The following is a 22,814-nucleotide window of genomic DNA, read 5'->3' as shown; positions in this document are numbered from 1 at the left end:
CAACCAAGAACATGAAAAACAATCATCCTTAAAACAGCTATCTTTTTAACCATTATTTCAAGGGCACTTCCTGAGAATGTATTAAATCATTAGCCACACCAACCAACATATTTTAAGACAACTTCAACTCCTGTATCAGTTCCTGGATGCCAATAAGATGAACCTCAAGAAATCTACACTCTGATCACCAAAAGATATGAGTTATAAAGTTAATTAAATTTTAAAAGAGGTTAGGAAAAGCTGGGAATCTCTGTAGTTCCAATACATCAGCACTAAGTCCCCTTGTCATGTACCCCCTCTGTCAAACATTGTCATTTATATAATACACATAAGCATATTGACATTTAGGGCTCCAAAATCTATAAACAGTTCTAGATTAAAATTTGAGACATTACTGGGAAACATTACAAAACAGCTAAATTGCTGGGTAGTGTTTTCAATTTATATATTTGGTTTTTAGAAGTCGATGGGGGCTGCCACCACCATAATAAATCAATCCACTATTTTTGCATCTCCGCAGATTAAGAAGGCTGAGTTTTGCCTACTCAAAGCGTCAGCTGATGTCACCATAAAATAATCTAATAAAGAGTTCACTCTAGGGGAACCCTGGGTGGCGCAGCGGTTTAGCGCCTGCCTTTGGCCCAGGGCACGATCCTGGAGACCCGGGATCGAATCCCACGTCGGGCTCCCGGTGCATGGAGCCTGCTTCTCCCTCTCCCTCTGCCTGTGTCTCTGCCTCTCTCTCTCTCTCTCTCTCTGTGACTATCATAAATAAATAAAAATTAAAAAAAAAAAAAGAGTTCATTCTAACAAATATTCATTTACTCAACAAATAACTGATAATCTAGACAAAGACACACATCTCTCAACCTGCTTCGGAGAGTGGAAAAGCACTTCTAATCACGAAAACAGTTCAACTCTCCAGGTCTCTCTTGCAGGCTCAAGCACTGGCTTGGCTAGCACTCTGCAGCAGTGTTTAGCTGATGAGGGGTTTGAATCCTGATTCCCATAGGAGGAGGCAGGGAAAAACTGAGAGAAAGAGCATGGCGTCAGACAGACTTGGGTTTGAATCCTGGTTCAGTCACTTGACATTTGTATGACCTTAGCATACTCACATACTCACTTATCCTTCCAGCTTGTTTTCTTCATCTGTAAAAAATAAGTATCTACATCCTAAGGTTAAAGAAATAATAAAAAGTGCTCGGCACACTGCCTGGTGCAAAGCAGACATTCAGCCAATATTGGCTGCTTTATGATGAAGGGCAAGTGTGGTACTGTCAATGATAAAACATGGAAGAGCAAGAGTTTAAAAAAAAAAAAAAAAACCAACAAAATGCAGAAGAGAGATTCTTTTTAATTTAGCAAGGATGCGATAAGTGCCTACCTAGTACACAGGTGCTATGCTAGGTGATGAATTAGGAAGAAGTGCCATCACACAGATTATAACTCGACAGGAAAGAAGAGATCCAAAATCACTATAAAAAGGTTTACTATACAGAGAGACTAATGAGGGGCTAAAGAAGCATGGAGAGTAGAAAGATGACTTCTGGTTGGGGCAGCAGTGGGTTCCTCATTCATTTCTTTATTCAAAAACGTACCGAGTACATACACTATACCAAAGCTGAAAAAAAAAAAAAAAAATGGTGAAAACTTGGTCACCATCCTCAACCAAGTAACTTACAGCCCAGTATAATGAGCACATTTACTGAGTATTACTCATGAATCAGGTTCTGAGGCAGCACAGGACACTACCCCAAAGAGCTCACTGCTGCAGGAGACAACTATCTGGACATAGTGTGATGCATGAAATGACATGCCTCTGAGTGAAGGGGCACCTGTTGGGGAACACCATGAGAAACATATGGCCACCAACTGACCCATGAACTGGACTGGGGCACTCAGAGGCTCCTTACCTCCTCCTCCTGTCCTTGGAATGTGGGTTCCACTTGCCTTTTCCACTTCCAGAGGCTGCTCTAAGGACACAGCCTTGAGATGGTGATGTGCTGAAAATACGTGCATGGTATATATGACTGAGTGCAGTTAGGGCCTCTTTATAAATTTTTAAGATTTGGAGGCAGGTGTGGGGATCCATTCATCTTGCTGCCACCCAAGACAAGCCTCATATGTAAGTTCCCTTTGCTATTATTAAAACTGCCTCCCAACCTGGAGTGGCTTGCCTCTTTGATCTCTACCTGCTTTCTGAGTACAGGGGCCAGTTTCAGATCACATCAGGAAAGCTCCCAAGAGGGTTGTGAGCCAAACAGCATCTATGTTGAGCCTGGACGGATGTATAAGGTTAAACATGATGACAGCAGAGCATTTCCCATGAGAAGATAGCAAAAACTAAGGTGTGGAGCTGAACAAATTCTGGGTGAGCTGCACAAAGCCATGTGTGATGGGGGAGGACAGACGGAAGAAAGTAGCCTGGAGCCAGATTCTAAATAACGGATTTGAAGAACATTTAATAGCTTGGGCTTTACATTGTAGATAACAGAAAGCCCCCTTGAGCTTCTTGAGCAAAGGAGTATTATCACCAGACTTGTGATTCAAAAAGATTCCTTTACAGCAAAGACCAGGTAGACTGGAGGCCGGCCCGGAGAGCGGAGCAGAGGTAATTGCAACTGTCCAGCTAAGATAATTCAGGGCTTAAGCAGGACAGTCGATGTGAAAGTGAAACAGGGAAGATAGGTTTGAGACCTTATGGAGTCCAAATCAATCAGACTTGGCAACTCCCTGGACACAGGAATGAAGAAGCAAACAGAGACAACGATAAATCAAATGCTCCATACCTAAACCCTGAGGAGAACTACAGTGTCACCAACACCAAGAGCGAAAAGGGAGACAAACAAGTTGGTTTTAGATGGACTATTTTTTTAATATTTTCAAAATACATTTAAAATGCATTGTGTGTTTTGGATGCTGGTAATACAGTGAGGTGGAAATGCCTGACAGTTGGAAGTCTGAACTTGGCACTCAGCAAAGAGGTTCACACTTAAGATGTATACAGGGGAGAAATCCACAGAACAGTACCAGATGGAGCTATGGGAAGAGAAAATTTATCCAAGGGGAAACTGTATGTTGAAAAAACAGTTGCCTTGCACCCTGACTTCAGAGCTGTGCTGGAGGAGAGCTACAAAGAACAGGAAGAAGCAGACTGCCCAGGCATCATCCCACTGTCTTTAATCAGGGAGAGCCTGCTGTTGCCAGTTTTATATATTTGAGGTCTATAATGCCAGTGTCTTTTTAAAAATGTTGTAAATGGAATCTAGTCTTCAGGGGAAAGAGGAGGATGAGCCCCCAGAGAAATCACTGAAGGGTTAAAGAAGCTAAGAAAAGTTTTCAGGTAGGAGGTGGTCAATAATAGTGCCACATACTGCGGGAGAATGAGGATTAAAAATAGGTGACCGAGGATCACAGGGGAAGAGAGGAAAAAATAAAACGAGGAAATCAGAGAAGGAGACAAACTGTAAGAGACTCTTAATCACAGGAAACAAACTAAAGGTTGCTGGAGGGTCAGGGGGTGCGGGGATGCATTAACTGTGTGATGGGTATTAAGGAGGGCACGTGATGTAATGAGCACTGGGTGTTATATAAGACTGACGAATCGCTGACCTCTACCTCTGGAACTAATAAAACATAAGTTAATTAATTGAATTTAAATTTAAAAAACTAAAAAAAAGTAAAAAAAAATAAAAATAAAAAAATAAAAAAAATTTTAATGTTAAAAAAAAATGACCAAAGTTGGCAGTTCAGGGTCCTTGGCAAACTCTGAGAGATTGCTGGACAAAATGGTAAGAGATAAGGTCAGACTGCAAAAGTAACTGTGGAGGGGACGGAGTCAGGGGCATGGGGGCAGCAAGGGCATGTTACTTTAAAACAATTTTGGTAGTACAGGGAAGACAGCTTGAGGGGGTGACAGGGTGAAAAGAAGGTTATTTCAGAACAAGAGACTATACAGCAGGCTAAGGAACTAAGGAACACTGTGGGTTAAGAGCCTTAGGAGACAACAGAAGAGCTATAGAATTAGGTTCAGTTGGAGCGAGGCCCCAGAGCCGGGAGGCACAGAGACCCAGGAGGAGAATTAGCCTCAATACCAAAATCACTCTATTTTACAGAGGAGGAAATCAAGGCATAGGGAGGTTAAGTAACTTCTCCAAGGTCTCACTGACTCAAGAGCTCCTGTTTTTCCTATTTATCCTTTTCTGTTTCTGAAATGGGAAAGAATAATGTATACCATACAAAGAAGTGTTAACTTCTACCCAGAAAGAATACAGAACCAAAGGAGCTAGACTTGAAAAACCAACACCAAGTCAGAACACAAGTGTACAACAGTTCAAATGTGTCTGGGCACACTAAAGAGGCAGGAGGAGAGTTCCAAATGTCCAAGCTTGTGATAAACTGGGTGCCATCCACCTCAGTTCTGGATAACATTCATCATCATTTCAGCTCCCTCTCTGCCAATTTCACCTTCAAGTGGAAATTTTGAAATTAAGATTCACTCAAGGTCCACACTGGTGGCTTCTGATGCAGAAGAAAAGGTAGAGAATTCCTTCACATATGAATGAGTGAGAAACCAAACATTCTTCTTTTTTTTTGTTTTTGTTTTTTTAAGATTTTATTTATTCATTCATGAGACAGAGAGACAGAGAGAGAGGCAGAGACACAGGCAGAGGGAGAAGCAGGCTCCATGCAGGGAACCCAATGTGGGACTCAATCCCAGGACTCCAGGATCATGCCCCAAGCCAAAGGCAGTCACTCCGCTGCTGCCACCCAGGCGTCCCCAAACCAAACATTCTATGCTGCAGCATACACCCTTCTCTAGAACTGCTCTAGAAAAGTATCATGGTAGGGAGCAAAAAATGAAAGAAATGGAACGGTTTTCTTTTCCACTCTCCATCTACATGAAAAATGTGAGAAGCAGAAAGGGTCTCCTCCCTCCTATGTATCTGTCAGCACATTTCCAGGAGGCCTGGCCACGTCCCGGGCACTGGCTGGCTGGGGAAGAGAGACTGACACAGCACATTCGTTCGCCTTGGAGCCCTCGCCTGGGTGGTCTGCTGTTATTCCTTTGATTAAACTCCCAGGCTGGAAGAGCTGGAGCTGCTCCTAATGATAGCTGGGCCCTGAAATCTCACACTCGCCCGCACAGAGAGGGCCGGGGCTCCCTCTGAGTGTCTGCCTCCCACTCCTCACCACAGAGCCAGGCTCCTTGGCCACATTCTTCTGCTCACTAACAGCAGTAACCACAAAGGGCGACATCTGTGCAGTGTGCTACAGTGGCAAGGCACACCTCTCCCAGTGCGGGGTGAGGTAGAGGTAATGAGGCTGATGCTCTACTCCAGCGCCCTGACACCTACTGCAGCCCTTCCCGTGACTGGACTGCTCCTAGAAAACCCTGCTTTTAGGGATGTACAATCTGAATTCCAAAGAACCCCATTTCCAAAGGACAACCAGCCTCTTGTGTGCCAAGGGAAAGAACTAATGTGACCCATTCTCTGCTCAGATCTGTAGGGTAACTTGTTGAATAACGTACGCCAAGAACATGTATCTCTTTCCAGCATTATTTCAAGTGTACACATGCCGGCACAAACATTTCTGAAGTGGCTCTGTGGCTACTTCATGTGGCAAGGAAATTTTGATGTTTTCATGTGTTCTAGGCTATAAAGAAAGCTAAATCATAACAGAGATAGTGAAAGTAATTACAAGCTAAATAAGGTTCTGTTCTTAGCCATGCAAATCCCTAAGAACTCAGCCTCTGATGTAAATTCTGAGTAACTCAAAGTTTTATTCTAAAATTTTGGGGTTGTCAGAGTACTTTCTTTACCCTTAGCTAGCTCCCTGTTCCTCAGCATCTTCACCAGTGAACAGCAGGGAAATGGGGTGACAGTGTCTTATCTTACAATCTACCCTCCTTCAGCTACCTGAGGGATCAAGCTAAAAGACAAAGCCAACTGTGTGTCTCTGTGGCCTCCCTAACCCCCCAACCTATTGAGATTTAGAGGAGTTCTTTCAGAGAGAAAGCTCTCCTTAAATCAGCCTTTGTCTTCTCTTCTGGCTTCCATCCTAGCTGCTCTCTGCTGATTCCCTATCCTCCAGTAGCACTAACCAGCCTGCTATTTCCCTACAAACATAAAGGCTGGCTTTTATTCTGGAACCTGTACTCACCCTTCTTCTGCCACCCACATGCCTACCTTTAAGATTCAGCTTCCATATAATCTCTTCCAAGAAGGCTATGGCCTTCTCACTCTCATACACAAAATGAGTTAGGTTTTACCTTTTGAGACTTCTGTGATTGCCTAGAAATATCTCTGCCATGCATATTCCATGCTAGTACTACCATGTGTTTATGTGGCTGTCGCCCTTACCACATCGTAAGTTATTTCATGCCAAGGACTATGTCTTATATCATCCTCCATGGCTTAGTACCAAAGCCTGGAACATTCCTAAGAGCTTAATAAAATGTTTTTGAATGAATAAATTAAAAAACCACATTTGAATGAAAAGGTTTTTGAAGGATGCCACAAAAAGCTTTAATGAGGTAAGTAGTTGAAATTATAGACAAAATAAAATAATTTTTCAAAAATGGACCCAAAGATTGCAATTTTTTATACTCATCTTCCAAAACACAAATAATTTTTAAAAATCTGTGTTCTTTATTTAGTGATAAAGACTCTTAACACCTTACCCGGAAAAGCAATGTAAAGATACATCAGAGTTTATGGGATATGATGAAAGCGATACTCAGGGGAAAATTCATAGCTTTAAAACAGAGACAAACAAGAGTGAATGAAAGTAAGTATCCAACTTAAGAAACTGAGAGGAAAAATAAAGCTAGTAAAAGCAGAAGAAAGGGAATTAGTAAAGACAAAACAAAACAACCAATTAGAAAACAATAGAATGGATAAGTATATACAGAACTATCTTATCAAAAAAAGGTAAGAAGGGGAAGAAAACATTAACCCTACTGGATTTAAAGAAAAAAAAAAAAGAAAACAAACACAAAATAGGAATTGGAAGGAAATAATCAGAGGTAAGAAGAAGTAAAAAGCATTTAAATTAATTACTGAACACAAAGCTGCTTCTGATGAAACTGCCTTGAAGGTTTCATGGCCTGAGTCAAGAGAAAAGGGCAGAGCTGCCCCCACTTTGGGTCTGCACCTCCACTTGTAAACACTTGGGCCAGAGCCCATTTGATGCCATTGCAACAGGCTATTATTTACTAAAAGAAGAATAAAAGAATTTCCCAAGTTCCAAATTAAGGAATTACTTGCTCTGAGGAGAAGGAGCCAGATAACATATAACTGAGCTTTAACAAAGCTTGTATTAACAAAGTTCATATTTTGATAACACTATATTTAAAAACTCACTTTTTCAAATCAGATTAGAAATCATTTATTATTGAAAGCCTTTAATGGCTGAAATACCAATACTTTCCAAATACATGGCATTTAGACTATACAAAGTAGTTTTTGCATACTACCCTCAGGAACCTACTGTGTTTTTGCCATCAACAAAGATCCTGAGGTTGAAAGTTGAGTGAACTGTCCCAGATCACACAGCTGGTCAATGGTGGTGGAAGACAGATCTGTAGACGGCTAGTCCAACTCACTTTCTGCCACCCACCCTGCTTATTACCTACTACAGCCCCTCCCTCAGCACTGTACCAAGCACTAACCACCCTCTTATCAGACTCTAGAAGTTAAGACTGACATCTAATGGCAAGTTCAGATCCCTACGAACAGGAGTCTGGTGGACTTTAAATTCTCTGGCACTGAAGTTCTCCTCAGACAAGACAGATGGACTGAAGGGAACAACTTTCCAATTAGGATACAATCACCCTGGAGTCCCACAGGATCAGAATCTCGTCATTTTGCAAGCTTTGCAGCTTACCAAATGACAGAAGCTAAAAATATGTAAACACTAATATTGGCTACGTTCTTTTTACTATGACTGCAAAGAAATTTTCCTAATGTCTTAGTGCTTCTAGCTGCTCATTTATAAACTGGAAACATACACTCTTGTCAGTGACCCAGTGAAATACATGTAGTGGATCACTGGCTCTCTTCCTTCCTCATAGCCACTTCACATTTCAAAATTCCTTCCCATTCTACCATGGTTATGACATTATAATCCCTCTTCCCATCACTCCATCACTAAAATCTAACACACCAACCTCCCTCAAGTCTCAAAAGATTCTTTGCTTCCTATTTCCAATCAGGCCACCTCATCTACTCCCTTCGATTAGGGATTTGAGAAAGAAAATTCATTACAGTCTTACACACAAAACTCATTAGAGCCTTACAAGATGAGGCTGAAGTAAAGCTAAAGCTTACCTTTAATTCCGGTTCTAAATTTTATACAGAGAAGCAGGGCACCACCAGGGAGCAGTGTGTTGCCTACTTTTAACATGTGCTCAAAGTTATTTTCAGCTTCATTTTTTTCTAGACTTGATTATCATTACAGAGTTGCCACTGATTAAGACTCTGATGCAGGAGAGATGTAGCAAAATGTAACCATGGAGTTAAATTATATTTCTTTGGAAGATTTTGATGCCATTTTACATAAATGAAAGGGAGAAGACATGGCTTCTACTTCTAGTTAAATGCCATGGGGATGATCAGCAAGGAGGACAAAAACAATCCCAAAGTTCTTGTGAAAGTTTCACCTAACTTCATTGTGTTCGAAGCTTGTTATTATATACACAACTTAAGGTAAAAATTGCAGTATCTAATTCCATCTATCCAGCTTCCTGAATGACCTTGATTCTATCTTCTTTCAGCCTCAGTTTCCCCCATCTGTAAAATGGGGAGAATGATATGTGTTGGCTAAAGGTGTATTGAGATACTTCACTAATCAGTAGCCATAAAATGTCCTGAGATCAAGAGACAAAAAGGTGGTATAGTTAAAAAAACGAAAACAAAAACAAAAACAAACAAACAAACAAACAAACAAACAAAAAACCCCAAAAGGTAAAAGGTAATGTTATGACATTCTGGTAAAAAGATTTCTAAGACTAGAACTCACTGGAAAATTTTACCAAAGAAAGAAGTTATTTTTAAAGATCCTTTAAAAGTCTATTTGACAGCTGAACATTCAGATCTGTTTATCCATGAAATGAGTACATCAGAGTTAGCAGGCTTAATTTTGGAATACCTGAAACAGAGGCTCATTTTCTTCAAAGATGAAGAGGAACATTTTCATTCTTTAGCTCACACCAACTAGTACTCCTTCAACAAGCATCAGCATACAGGAAATGAGCAAAGGCAGGGAAGGATAAAGTACTGTGTCCTTAATACAATCCTCAGGACCAAAGAGCTCTTGGTCCCCCAATTGTCCGTACCTGCTGGGTGAGGAGACTGATGTGGGTAGATGGGGAATACTGCCTGGCTGCCTGCTTCTCAGCCAGCCGCTGAAGCTCGGCCGTAACCATACTTGGGTTATACCGTCTGCTGTACAGAGAACCATCTTCTTCTCTTTGTGGTTTAGCCATTCCCGAGTGCAGTTTGTTTGGATGGCATGAACCTGCTAAAAAGAGAGAAAAGTTTTTACCCATCTTGGGAAAAAACCCTGTAAAACTTAGGGTGATGACAAAGAAATCTCAGCCAACAGATACTTGACTGAATCCCAGGGATCTTGGACAACTCGTTACAAGCATTTATTAATATATTTTTGTTTACTATGAAAGCTTCACACACACAAAATTTCGTCATATGCAGTGGAGAACAACCACTGCTAGAATTTACTAATCTTGATGAACAAAAAGTTGTAGTTTTAAAACTCATTATAATTCTTATCTTTTTGTGATGGGGCTGTACTTATCAGTAGTCTGTGGCATCTACTGTCAAATAAGCCACAATCCTTCTTCCCAAGCTCAAAAGGGAAAACAGATAAAAGCAAAACAGTATAACTAGAAAAACAGCAATAATCTTATATTGACTAAATGATTCATTTTCCTTTCATATTTAAATGCTCTTCTTTCAACTGTAATATCGGAGAGTTCTATTATTTTTGAGCACTGAAATTCTAGCAAAAAGAAGTTATTTAATAATATCAAGGTTCATATTTTTTCTATGACGGAAGTCACATAGCTGACAGAAAAAAGTTTAAAACCCAGAAAAGTAGAAACATGTTTCCTTTCTGTCTTATTAATGCTTAGATAACTGTGATCATTTGCTATATATAATCTGGTGACACTGCTTAAAAAAAAATCTGTAACTTTTTCATGTTTACTTTATTGTGCGATACACAGAAAATTTTAGAACAGATGTGTAAGTTATAAAGAATACTATAACGAACCCCTGTGAACTTACTACCCAACTCAAAAACCATATCACTAATTAATGTGCATCAACTACGTGCTTGAGACATCTCTTACCTCCCCTTATCATTCATTCCCTTCCTTTTTAATAATATCTTTAATAATGTAAAAAAAAATAATGTATTTGTGTGGGTATGTGTGTGTATGCATAAACAAAATACTAGATAATTTTGCTTAGTTTTGAGTTCTATAAAGTAATATCTTACTGCGGTAGTTTCCTGAGATTTGCTCTTGTCATTCAATACCATACTTTCAAGATTCATCCTTGCTAAGGATAGCTTAAAATACGTTAATCTGCTGCTTGATATTCCATACAAATACACTACAATGTATTTTTCTCTTACCCTATCAATGGATATTTTGGCTATTTGAAGCTTATTGCTATTATAAACAGTGCGGCCATGAACACTCTTGAATACATCTCCTGGTGCACATGTGGAAGAATTTCGCTTGTGTATATGCTTAAGAATGGGATGTTGAATTTTAGAGTATGTAAATTTTCAAATTTACGTAATACCAAAGTGGAATTTGTTTACACTTTCACAAACAAAATATGAGAGTTCCTACAGATCCACATCCCCTCCAACACTTGGTATTGTCAAGTATCTTAATTCTTTTCACTTCTAAGGGAGTAAAAATCTCATTGTACACTTACTGATTAATAATGACATCAAATATGTGTTACCTCCTTTCTGACACTACTGATCATTTTTCTATTGAGTTGTCTTTTTCCTATTGATTTATAGGAGTTTTGCTTATGTTTTCACTTGCTTCATATCATACAATCTTAAAGATTGTCTCGTTTATTTTATCCTAGAAGTTTTTATTAAAGACTTATTTATTTTAGAGAGGAAGAGGGAACACACACATGTACGTACATGCGGAAGCATGGAGGAGGGGAAGAAGAAGAGAGAGAATCTCAAACATTCCCTGCTGAGTGCAGAGCCTGATATGGGGCTCAAGCTCACAACCCTGAGATCATGATCTGAACCTAAATCAAAAGTCAGATGCTTAACCAAGTGAGTCAATCAGGCGCTCCTATTTTATCCTAGAAGTTTTAAGTTTTGCATTTGAAATTGATTTTATACATAGTATGAGTCAGTGACCTAATTTCATTTTTTCCCTCGTATTATTAACTATCCCAGCATTATGTATTGAGAAACCTCTCCTTTTTCACTATGTACCATGCCATCTTGGATATGTATCAAAGTTCTATCTATCTGTATATCTCTAATTTCTTCTCCTTTTCCATTGGCCCATCTGTCTATACTTTTGCCAATACTACACTGTCTTAATTATCATATCTTTATATGTCATAATAAGGTATTCCTCTAGTTTTGTTCTTGTCAAGTGTAACAAAAGACCTACTGAGGTTCCGGTTGAACTTGTATTGAATCTAGGGATCAATCTGATGAGAACTGAAACATTTATGACACTGATTCTTTCCATCCGTGCACATAGTCTATTTAACTTATTTTATTTAGGTTTTCTCTAATGTCCTTCAAAAGGCCTTATAAAATTTCCTTTCTTTCCTAAATTTATCGTTTTCTTGGTGGTGGTAACTATTACACAAAATGTGAATGTACTTAATGCCAATGAACTATAAACTTAAAAACTTAGAAAGTTAAGATGGTAAATTTTATATATATTTAACCACAATACAAAAAAAATGCTTTCTCTTTGTTTCTAATATACAGAAAAGGCCACTGATTTTTAATATTGATCTTATAGCCAGCTATACTGCTAAAATATTTATTTAAAAAATGTATTTGTAGATTACTTTCAATTTTCTATGTAGACAACATATTCTCTGCAAATAACAAATTTTATTTCCTCCTTTTTGATCCTTATGCTTTAAATTTCCTTTCTTTGCCTTACTATGCTGGATCTAGTAAAACATTAAATAGAAGCAATGTTAGTGGGCATCTTTTATGGCTCTTAACGTTAAAAAGAATTCTTTCAACATTTCCTCATTTACACTGATACCTCTTGTAGGATTTTGCAGATGGCCCTTTCCGGCTTGGGAGAATTTCCTTCTCTTCCTAGTATGCTGAGAGCTTTATCATGAATGAGTGTGGAATTTTATCAAGTTCTTTTTCTACATCTACTAAGATGAATATGGTTCTTCTGCTTTAATTTGTTGATGTAGCAAATGTTGTTTATACATTCAAATGTTAAGTCCCTCCTGTGTACTTTGGATAAACTTGTTCATGTTGTCCTATCTCTTTCATATGTTGCTAGATTTGGCTGGCTTATATTTTCATTAAAATTTTTGTATTTATGTTCATAACTGTAATTATATTACAATATAAAATTATAATTTTCCTAAGATTGTCCCCAACTGGTTTTATTAAGATTAAAGTAGACATATGGAATGAGTTGAGAATTATTTCTTTTCCCATTCTCAAGGACAGTTTAAGATTGGAATTATCTCCCTGTTGAAAGATTGTTGGAACTTACTTATCTGGGCCTCAAATTTTCTTTGTGAGATTTTTAACTATTGTTTCAATTCTCTAAATATTTACAGGACTAGTGAGGCTTTCTTCATCTTCTTGAGTCAATTTACATGTTACACTTTTGTATTTGTCCATTTTGTAAGTTTTCAATTTTATTGGAATAAAATGGTTTAACAGTATTCTTTTTGTCACCTATGCAATATTTGTATGCTCTACCACTTTTCCATTCCTTATATTATTTATTCATGTCTTCTCTCTTTTCTTTTTTCTTTTATTTTTTTATTTTATTTTTTATTTTTTCTCTTTTTTTTTTTTCTTCTCTCTTTTCTTGATCAGTCTCACCAGAGATCTGTCCATCTTATTAGGGTTTTCAAAGAACTTTTGGCTTTGATATTCTCTAGTGTGCTTTATTTCTGAATTCTCTGATATTTTGCCCTTCTCTTTTTTCTTTATTTAGATTATGTTTCAATAATGTCCACAAAACAAAGTAATTGTCAGCCTTTCTTCTTTTCAAATGAAAGTTTTTAAGGAAATAAATTTTCCTCCAAATACTGCCTTTCATTGCTCTCCAAGCACTTGAACATGCAGTTTTCTCATTCAGTTCTAATACTTTTACATTTCCATTATGATTTCTTGACTCCTTTTTTTTTTAAAGTTTTTATTTAAATTCCAGTTAGTTAACATACAGTGTAGTATTAGTATCAGGTGTACAATATAGTGATTCAACACCTCTATACAACACCAGTGTCTGACTTTTAATCCTGACATTCATGAAGATTTGTTATATGCTGTATCTTTTTGTTATTGCCTTTCAATTTAATTGCAGTGTAGATGGAGAATGGACCTGTATTTTATCATTCTGTGAAATGTGTCTTATTTCATATAATTTGTCTTATTTTGTGGTGTAGAACATGACTGGTTTTATAAATATATTATGTGTGTTTGAGGAGATGTTTTTCTCGAATTATTGGGTACACAGTTCTATACACGATCAATTGATAAAGCTTATCGACTTGTTCAAATCCTCTTCATCTTTGTTAACTTAAAACAATCTGTTTAGTCTATCAGTTATTGATAGACATATGTAGAAATCTCCCACTAAGACAGTGGATTTGTAGATTCCTCGGGTACTTGTATCAATCTTTATTCTATATATTCGGGAGTTATTTTATTAGGTGCACTTAGAACCATTTTACCTTTCTGCTAAACCTAACCTTTACCTTTTGTCTTATGTAATTACCTTCTGTATCTGTAAGAAAATTTTATATCTTAAAGTCTATTTTTTAGCATATGTTAATATAGCTATACCATGTTTCTTCTGGTTGGTATTTACATGGCACTTCTTTATTCTTTTACTTTCAACCACTTTTTGTTCTTTAGGTACATCTCTGTTAAAGCATATGGTTGGATTTTTAAAAAATTCAATCTGACACTCTTCTAACAAGTTCAACCCATTAATATTTATTTGACTCTTGACATTAGGACTTGGTTTGTATTTTTCAAGTTTCACTTATTTTGCTTTTTGTAAGCTTCTTACTTAATCCATTTTTCTTCTTCACATAGGTTTAGAATTTCCATATTTTTATTCTTTAGATGGTGACCTTTGAAATTTCATACTGTATATTTATCTTTAGAAAGTCTGAAGTTAAATCATATCCTACTGTCACTCCTGAACTATTCAATAACCACGGAAAAATTTACTCAAATCACTTGCAGGCTATTATTGTCATTTACCTCACTGTTTAAGCCATTCAGAATAGGTTTTCTGACCACCATGGAAATAAGCAAAATACACGATTATAAGAAGTAGAGAATGCCAACTATCTGAAAATTAAATAATGTATTTATAAACAATCCGCAGGTCAAAGGATAAGTCACAACAGAAATTTAAAAATAGTTTTGAACTCATTAGTTCCTTTTGTTCCCTATTCTTCTCTGGGAAAAGCATGAAAAAGGAAGTTTTTTTGTTTTTTTTTAAGTTTTGATTAACACAGGGTATTGAAGACATTTATCTTACTGAATTTCTCTCAAATAGGAAAAACAGTTCAAACCTGAACATTATTGATTATTATTACTATATATCTTAGAAAGTTAAATTACAGGAATAACCACTAAGAATTAGCACACACATTCATGCACATATTCATAGTTATGACTTATTAAAGTAGATATTTAATATCTCTGATTCAAGGTACATATTATAATATCCATTTCATTTGAACTTAGATACTAAGTAAGAAATATAAATTGACTATTTACAAAACATAGCTTATCTGTAACTCATCTTAACATGGATATTACTAACCTGTTTAGAAACTTGACCAATATATTTCCCAAACTAATCTACAGATTCAACACAATCCTATCCAATCCCATCTGCCTATTTTTTCAGAAATTGACAAGCTGATCCTAAAGTTCATATGAAAATGCGAGGGATCCAGAATAGTCTAAACGATATGGAAGAAAGGAACAAAGTTGGAAGAATCACTTTTGGTGACTTTATTATTTTTTTAAAGATTTTATTTATTTATTTATTCATGAGAGACACAGAGAGAGAAAAGGCAGAGACACAGGCAGAGGGAGAAGCAGGCTCCATGCAGGGAGCCTGACATGGGACTCAATCCCAGGTCGCCAGGATCACGCCCTGGGCTGAAGGTGACGCTAAACTGCTGAACCCCCCGGGGTTGCCCACTTTTGGTGACTTCAAAACTTACTACAATGCTACAATAATCGAGACAATGTGATACTGGCATAAGGCTAGACATATAGATCAGTAGACTAGAACTGAGACTCCAGAATAAGCCCTTACGTTTATGATTAAATGATTTTTGACAAGAATGTCGAGACAATTCAACAGGGAAATAATACTCTGTTTCAACAAATGGCGCTGGGACAAGTGAATATAACATGCAAAAGAATGAAGTTAGACGCTTATGCCACATCATACACAAAAGTTAAATTCAAAATAGATAAAGGACCTAAATGAGAGAGCCTAAACCAGAAAATGCTTAGAAAAAACATGCATATAAATCTTTGTGACCTTGGGTTAGACAATAATTTTTCAGATGTGATACCAAAAACGTAAAAGTGCAAAAGAGAAACAGATAAATCAGACTTTATCAAAATTAAAAACTTTTGTGCTTCAAAACATGAAATGATGACCAACGGAAGGGGAGAAAATATTTCAAAGTCCTGTATCTGACAAGAGACTTATATTAAGACTACATAAAGAACATAACTCAACAATAAAAAACAAACATCCCAATTTAAAAATGGGCAAAGGAAACTGTGGAAGGAGCCTCAGTGTAAACTGTGGAAGGAGCCTCGGTGTCCAACGAAAGATGAATGGATAAAGAAGATGTGGTTTATGTATACATGGAATATTACTCAGCCATTAGAAATGACAAATACCCACCATTTGCTTCAACGTGGATGGAACTGGAGGGTATTATGCTGAGTGAAGTAAGTCAGTCGGAGAAGGACAAACATTATATGTTCTCATTCATTTGGGGAATATAAATAATAGTGAAAGGGAATATAAGGGAAGGGAGAAGAAATGTGTGGGAAATATCAGAAAGGGAGACAGAACGTAAAGACTGCTAACTCTGGGAAACGAACTAGGGGTGGTAGAAGGGGAGGAGGGCGGGGGGTGGGAGTGAATGGGTGACGGGCACTGGGGGTTATTCTGTATGTTAGTAAATTGAACACCAATAAAAAATAAATTTAATTAATAAATAAATAAATAAATAAATAAATAAATAAAATGGGCAAAGGATTTGAATAAATATTTATCCATAGAAGGTATACTGATGGCTAATAAGCACATGAAAAGATGTTCAGCATCATTAGTCATTAGGGAAATGCAAATGATAACCATAAAAATGAGACACTACTTCCAACGCATCAGAATAAGTTAAATCAGAAAGACAGACAAGAGTAAGTGTTAGCAAGGATGTGGAGAAACTGGAACCTTCATGCATTGCTGGCAGTAAAAGTAGTCACTTTGAAAACAGTTTGTAAGTTACCCAGCAACAACAACAACAACAACAAAAAGCATGAATTATGATCCAATGATTCCACTCCTATGAATTACACCCAGAAGAAAGGAGAACTTGGTCCACCCGAAAATTTGTACACAAACATTAATAGCAGCAGTATTCACAATAGCCCCAAAGTGAAAACAACCCAATGTCCGTCAACTGATAATTGGATAAACAAAGTATGGTCTATCCATCCAACAGAATACTATTCAGCCATACAAAGGATTGAAGTCCTGATACATGCTTACAACATGAGTAAACTTTGAAAATCCTGTGCTAACTGAAAGAAGTCATTCACAAAACACCACACCACAATCACACTCACAGAAAATGTCTAGAATAGGCAAATCTATAGAGACAGAAGGTAGGACAGTGGTTGCCAGGGGTGGGGCAGGAGGAAACAGACAGTAATCACAAATAGGTATGGGGTTTCTTTAGGGATAAAGAAAATGTTCTAAAATAAGAGATAGTGGTGTTGGTTACACAATTATGTGAGTATACTAAAAACCACCGAATTGCACATTTTAAAGTGGTGAATTTTACAGTATCTGAATTGTATTTCAATAAAACTGTTATTTAAAAAACGGGGGAAAGAACTTCTAATAATATGTGTCTACCTGCTTCATTAAAGTTAGATGCCTTATTTTAAGAATTCTTTGGTTATTTATTCGGGTCATACTTGACTTGAAATACACTGAAAAATAACAATTCTTGTTTTTCTTGGGGCTGAGGAGAAGCTAACATTGTAGGCTGCCTTTCATTTTCTCACTCACCTGCCTTTGCTGAAGAGGGACGAGACAGTTTCTGGCTATAGATGTGTGCAGCACTTTGGAAAGAGGAAAAGGGGCCAATGGTGTAACTGCCTGATCGACAGCGTGGCAGGCCGGCAGGGCTTGGTACGTTCTGTGTCCCAGGATGTATGGAGGGAGACGCAGTGTCAGGGACTGTGCTCAGTAAAACTGTTGGCTGGTGAGACACGCTGGGGACTGCTGGAGAAATCTGAGATAAAGAACAATGGTGGCCAGGCCCTGGGGAGAGGTCAGAGGTTGTAATAATAGATGACAAATGGGTATTGGGAATTTTCTGCAGAAGAGTAGCAGCAGGACCAGAGAAAGAAGCAGAGGAAGAATTTGTATAGACTAATTTAGCCTCTTTTTCTGCTGAAGTGGTAAATCCTATTAAAACAAAAACAAACAAACAAAACAGATCATTTTAGGAAAAACTGACATATAATCTCTATAAAACATGAAGTAAACATTTTTAAATATCAAAATAATGTTAGCATGAAACGGAAATCATGACAGAGACTTTAGCGAGTGTTCATCATGAACTTAGCGAATTGTACCTACCAAGACCACCTGGCACAGAAACAGTTCATTTTTAGTTCTAAAAGCTGGAGTTGAGACTACCCCCATCAACCAGAGCAGGCATTTTACACATTAGGGCATTAGGACAGGGTTTCTGGTAGTGACAGCTAACTCCTCTCTCTCTGCTTTTCACCCTTCTGGGGTGGTGGGGGGGAAGTACTCAGAATTTCTAACTATTAAGAAAATGAAAAATTTCTCAGAAGGAAATAGGTTATCAGTAAATAGGAAATTCTAGAAGAGAAAGAACAAAGAAAAGGAACTTCTTGGGGATAATGCCTTATGCTTTAGAATCATTTACTATCTGATGACCTTTTTTTCTCCTTTTAGGGACTTATGAGAGAGCAGCAAACCTATGTATGCTTGAAGTCACTCACGAGATAATTTATCAGAGTGAATTTCTGTTGCCTGCTGCTGTTTGGGTTGCTTTATTTTCACTTCTTCCATCGTTGCATGGTGGTCTGAAACAGAAAATAAATACGGACCTTAGGCTCTCCTACCAATCAAATGCTCTATGTCTAATCCTGTTTCTAAAATATAACACACCTAATAATCAATCCCAGGAACACTGCATACCCCATCATATTTTCCCAAGGCTGGTCACACCCACTAGCCCTGTTGAGTGGGCAACCAACCGAAAGATTCCCAACTATTCCTGACCCCAGCTACTACAGCTAACTGAACCAGAGAAAAATGCCATCCGTGTCCAAGCTAGGACATGCCTGGAAAAAAAAAAAAAAAAAGTAATTAAGGGCAACCAGATGCCTCTACCAAGAATTCACACTAGGGGAAACTAAGAGACCAGGCTGGTTGGTGGTACCCACTGGAGCAAAGAAGTCCTAATATATATGGAGCAGTGCCAAGAGATAGAAAGAACAGCCACAATATTTGTTGGCCTGATACCTGGATACTACAATAGTTCTGGGTTTGTTTCTGAGACAGAGAGGAGTGGGTCAAAAGGGGCAGAGGGAAAGGGAGAAAGAGAATCTTAAGCAGGCTGTACACCTAATGCAGAGCCCAGCACAACTCCCAATCTCACAACCCTGAGACCAGACCTAAGTGGAAATAAGGGTCAGACGCTTGACTGCTTGAGGAGCCCAGACATCCACAATAGCTCTGTATCTTAAAGTAAACTTCTTGGTTTTACTTGAGCAAGCTGAGTGAGTTTGAGATAGAGTGACCAGTATATTCATGACAAAAATCACTCTAATAAATTTCCACTCTAATAAACTAGTTTTTTTCTACCAGAGAATTTTGAAAACAGGACAGCCAGAGCTAATCATGTACTTGGGGAAATACTCCAAAATCTTTTTCAAGAGCTAGTTCATAGAAAAATTTACAAAAGGCCATTTTATCTATCATCTTTCAGAATGAAAGAATAAGGACATAAGAATCAGTTTATGTCCACCACCACTAGCAATGGTGATACTATCACACATGTTTGCTCATGTTGAAATCAGTCCAGATACCATTAGATGTTATAATGTTCCCTTGATTGGGACTTGCCTACTGCCTTTCTAGTTATTCTAGATAGGTATAAATACATATAGATCTTATTATGTAGAGGTTGTCCTTAATACATAAGCCCCAAAATTTCCAGGGACCCACGTGTACAAACAGATGCTGTCAGTACATACTGTCAGGGCTTCCCCACTACTGCCAGGGGAGAAGTTACTATCTGAATGCCAATGGAGGCCCTCACCTCCCTAGGTTATAGAACCTGCTTTTCTCTACCCTAATCTCATCATAAGAATTCCTCAGCCTCTTCAGGATCCCTTCTTCAACACTGTTATAGGAGCTTTTCAGAGCTTCCACCAATCTTCTTCCTAACTTTACTCACCCAACTCTATCTACTAGACAATAAACCTTATGAAGTCAAGGTACCATGACAGCCCTGTATACCTAAGTCAGTGTATACCTCGCAACTATCATAATGTCTGACACACAGTAGGTGCTTGGGGAAAATGTGTAGAAGGAACAAATGAACAGATCAGTAAATTAACTTCAGAACTTGGATATGCCAGGATAGCTCAAAGAAGAGGGCTGGGAGATTTCTAGAAATATCATTCTATATTTTATACAGTGAGCTCAGTATAAATAGGCTTTTGTAGACTAGCCTCTGAACTAAAACAGTTTTTAAACACTAACAGTTTTTCTGGGAAAACTCACTCCACATTTTAAATGACTAATTATCCTTGCTATTTTCATATTAGACTACGGTAGTCTTAACAGCAGGGAACATGTCTCTATCTTTGAATTTTGTGCTTAGCATACTGACAGAATTAGTGTAGATTTCCTAGGTCTTATACTTCACATCTAGATCTTAAATGAATCTTACTTTAAGGCACAGAGCTTTGTTTATAACAGAACATCACTGTTATTTTTGATCATATGACATGAGCTAGAGAGCTTAGGAACCCCAATCATGGAGTTCCCCAGCAATGAGCTCTTTTAGAAATGCTTAGGGAACTTCAGGGCTATCACAGGGACTGAAAGCTTATAGGCATTTAGGATGTGGAACTAAGGATATTAGATACCCCGCCAGGTATGGAATAGTTCCATGCAACAAAACATTCTTCTGCCCCAAATACTGATGCTGCTAAGACAGAGGAAGCAAGAAATTTAAAAAGAATGGGAAATAACCATTAGGAAAGGCAGAAGAGCACAGATTAAGAGCATAAGCTTTGAATCAGGCAGACAAAGGTTCAAATTCCTGTCCTGCTGCACGGTAAAGGGGACACTTGAGCAAGTTACTCGGTCTCTTTCAGCTTCTGTTTTCTCATCTGTAAGAAGTTGAATAATAGCACCTACTCCAGATGGGTTTTTTAAAGTAAAAAAAAAAATAGATCATGTCCAGCAGATTATAGTAATATGAGCAATCGCTTAAATGTTAGCTATTGTTAGCTTGTCTTAAAAAGCTCTCTGCTGTTAATTTTCGTGTAAAAAAAAAAAAAAATCAGACCACGTCCCTCCTCTGTTCTGAGGACAAAAATGGAATGCTTCATCTTCAACCCCCATGCTACAAAATTTCACCATCTATGAGTCTGTTAGTGCTTACATAGCACATGACTCTTTGCTCTCTTTTGCAAAGTTTCATATTTTTCACTTGTTCTTATTTTTCATTAATAAACCCGCATACTTACCACCCTTTGCCCCACTATCAGAATAATTGTTGCTGTTTTTAGAACTTTTTGAGTGAGTCCCCAAGAAGACACTTGCAGACTTGTTTTTTTGGGTATAAAAAGTCAACACCTCCTCCAGTTCAGCCTCACTAAAACAAGGAGAGAGAGTATGGTCAGAACAGGAAAGCTGTTCTGGAAAATCTTTCCACCAGATTTTATTCTGGAAATAGAGTCAGTTGGAGAAGGGGAAAATGAAAAGTACAAGCTGAAAACTCCCTATTAATACATGTAACATTAAATAGGAATACAAACAAAGTAGTCTAAAAAAACTGAAGCATGATAAGGCTTTCTTCATTCCAAAGTGAATTTTCAAGATACACTGTCTAATAACAGTAGCCAGAAGGCATATGTGACAATTTATGTTTAAATGAATTAAAATTAAGTACCTTTAAAAATTCCTCTCAGACTAGCCACATTTCACATACTCAGTTAGCTACAACACAGAAAATTCTATTGGACACCCATGCTCTATAGCAGAGGTCAACAAACTACAAACTTTACAGGGTGAAACCTGACGAGCTGATGACCAATATGTTTTTGTATGGTTCCCCACTAAAAATGGTTTTTATCTTTTTAGAGAAGAATAGGCTATGAAGACCACATGTATCCTACAGTCTAAAATATTTATTATCTGGCCCTTCATGGTTTGCTCACCCCACCTTCAGGTAACTGAAGTATGTTCACTAAAGAAGCCACTTGTCATTTTAATTACCTATGCTAGAAATAAGGAGACCAACCAGTGTAACGATGGAAGACTTCCCTAACCATCTATACAGTGAAGGAGACTAAATTAGATGGTCACTTCAGATATTGAAATTATATGTACTTTAGAAACATCCACAAAATGGAAAGTATAAAAAATTTGCTGAGGACCTACAGGATTCTTCCAGTAAACACATTACTCATGGATTTTCTAACACCTGTGGCAGCTTAGCTTCTCAGTGGCCTTCTGCATTTTTTTCCTGGAGCCACGCTGTATTCCAAATAAGTGGCCTTTAAATAGGCAAAATATTCCTACATTATCACAAAGAACCTATATCCCATCTTCCAAACACACTGCAATGACAACCTAGGAAACCACTTCTATGAATCGCAGAGTAAATCCCATGGTCTCCAGAGTAGCCAAGTGCCACAAAGTAATTACCTCAATTACCTTAAAGATTTATATGCAGCTGACGTTATAAATGAGTGAATGCCTCTGCCTGTCTGTGTGCTTTATTTGGCCCTCCACAGAAAGGGAAAGGTTAAGGTTGGTCAAAATACAAACTGCTTGAGGCCTCCTCTCTTATCCTTTGCCCACTTCATGTGTTTCCTTGCCTGACTCCTGCAGTCTGGATTACCAACCTCGACAGAGGTATCCATGTATCACCCCAAACATAATAAACGAGCTGATGCCGACAGAGGTATCCATATACCACCCCAAACATAATAAACGAGCTGATGCTAGCTCAAAT

General features: G+C 37.8%; 1 protein-coding gene across 40 annotated transcripts in view; it reads right to left on the bottom strand.

Moving 5' to 3' along the window:
• Positions 1 to 22,814, bottom strand: part of TTLL5 (tubulin tyrosine ligase like 5) — a 269,877-nt gene that overhangs the window by 140,462 nt on the left and 106,601 nt on the right. For 34 of the 40 annotated variants that reach the window (XR_007412723.1, XR_003135328.3, XR_003135327.3 and 31 more), the window contains 4 exons: positions 21,322 to 21,449; positions 18,556 to 18,639; positions 17,588 to 17,989; positions 9,341 to 9,525 (listed from right to left, as the gene is read on the bottom strand). Coding sequence is in view for 30 of the 40 variants with exons in the window: in XM_025443972.3 (XP_025299757.1) it covers positions 9,341 to 9,525; positions 17,588 to 17,989; positions 18,556 to 18,639; positions 21,322 to 21,449 (799 nt within the window). In the remaining 10 variants the exon portion in view is untranslated. The remainder of the gene's footprint in view (positions 1 to 9,340; positions 9,526 to 17,587; positions 17,990 to 18,555; positions 18,640 to 21,321; positions 21,450 to 22,814) is intronic. The other 6 variants (XM_049113734.1, XM_049113737.1, XM_025443966.3 and 3 more) reach the window with 2 other exon arrangements.

The sequence above is a fragment of the Canis lupus genome, chromosome 8, assembly GCF_003254725.2.
Source record: "Canis lupus dingo isolate Sandy chromosome 8, ASM325472v2, whole genome shotgun sequence".
NCBI lineage: Eukaryota > Metazoa > Chordata > Mammalia > Carnivora > Canidae > Canis > Canis lupus.
The sequence above is the reverse complement of the archived record's forward strand: the minus strand, read 5'-3'. Positions and strand labels throughout refer to the sequence as shown.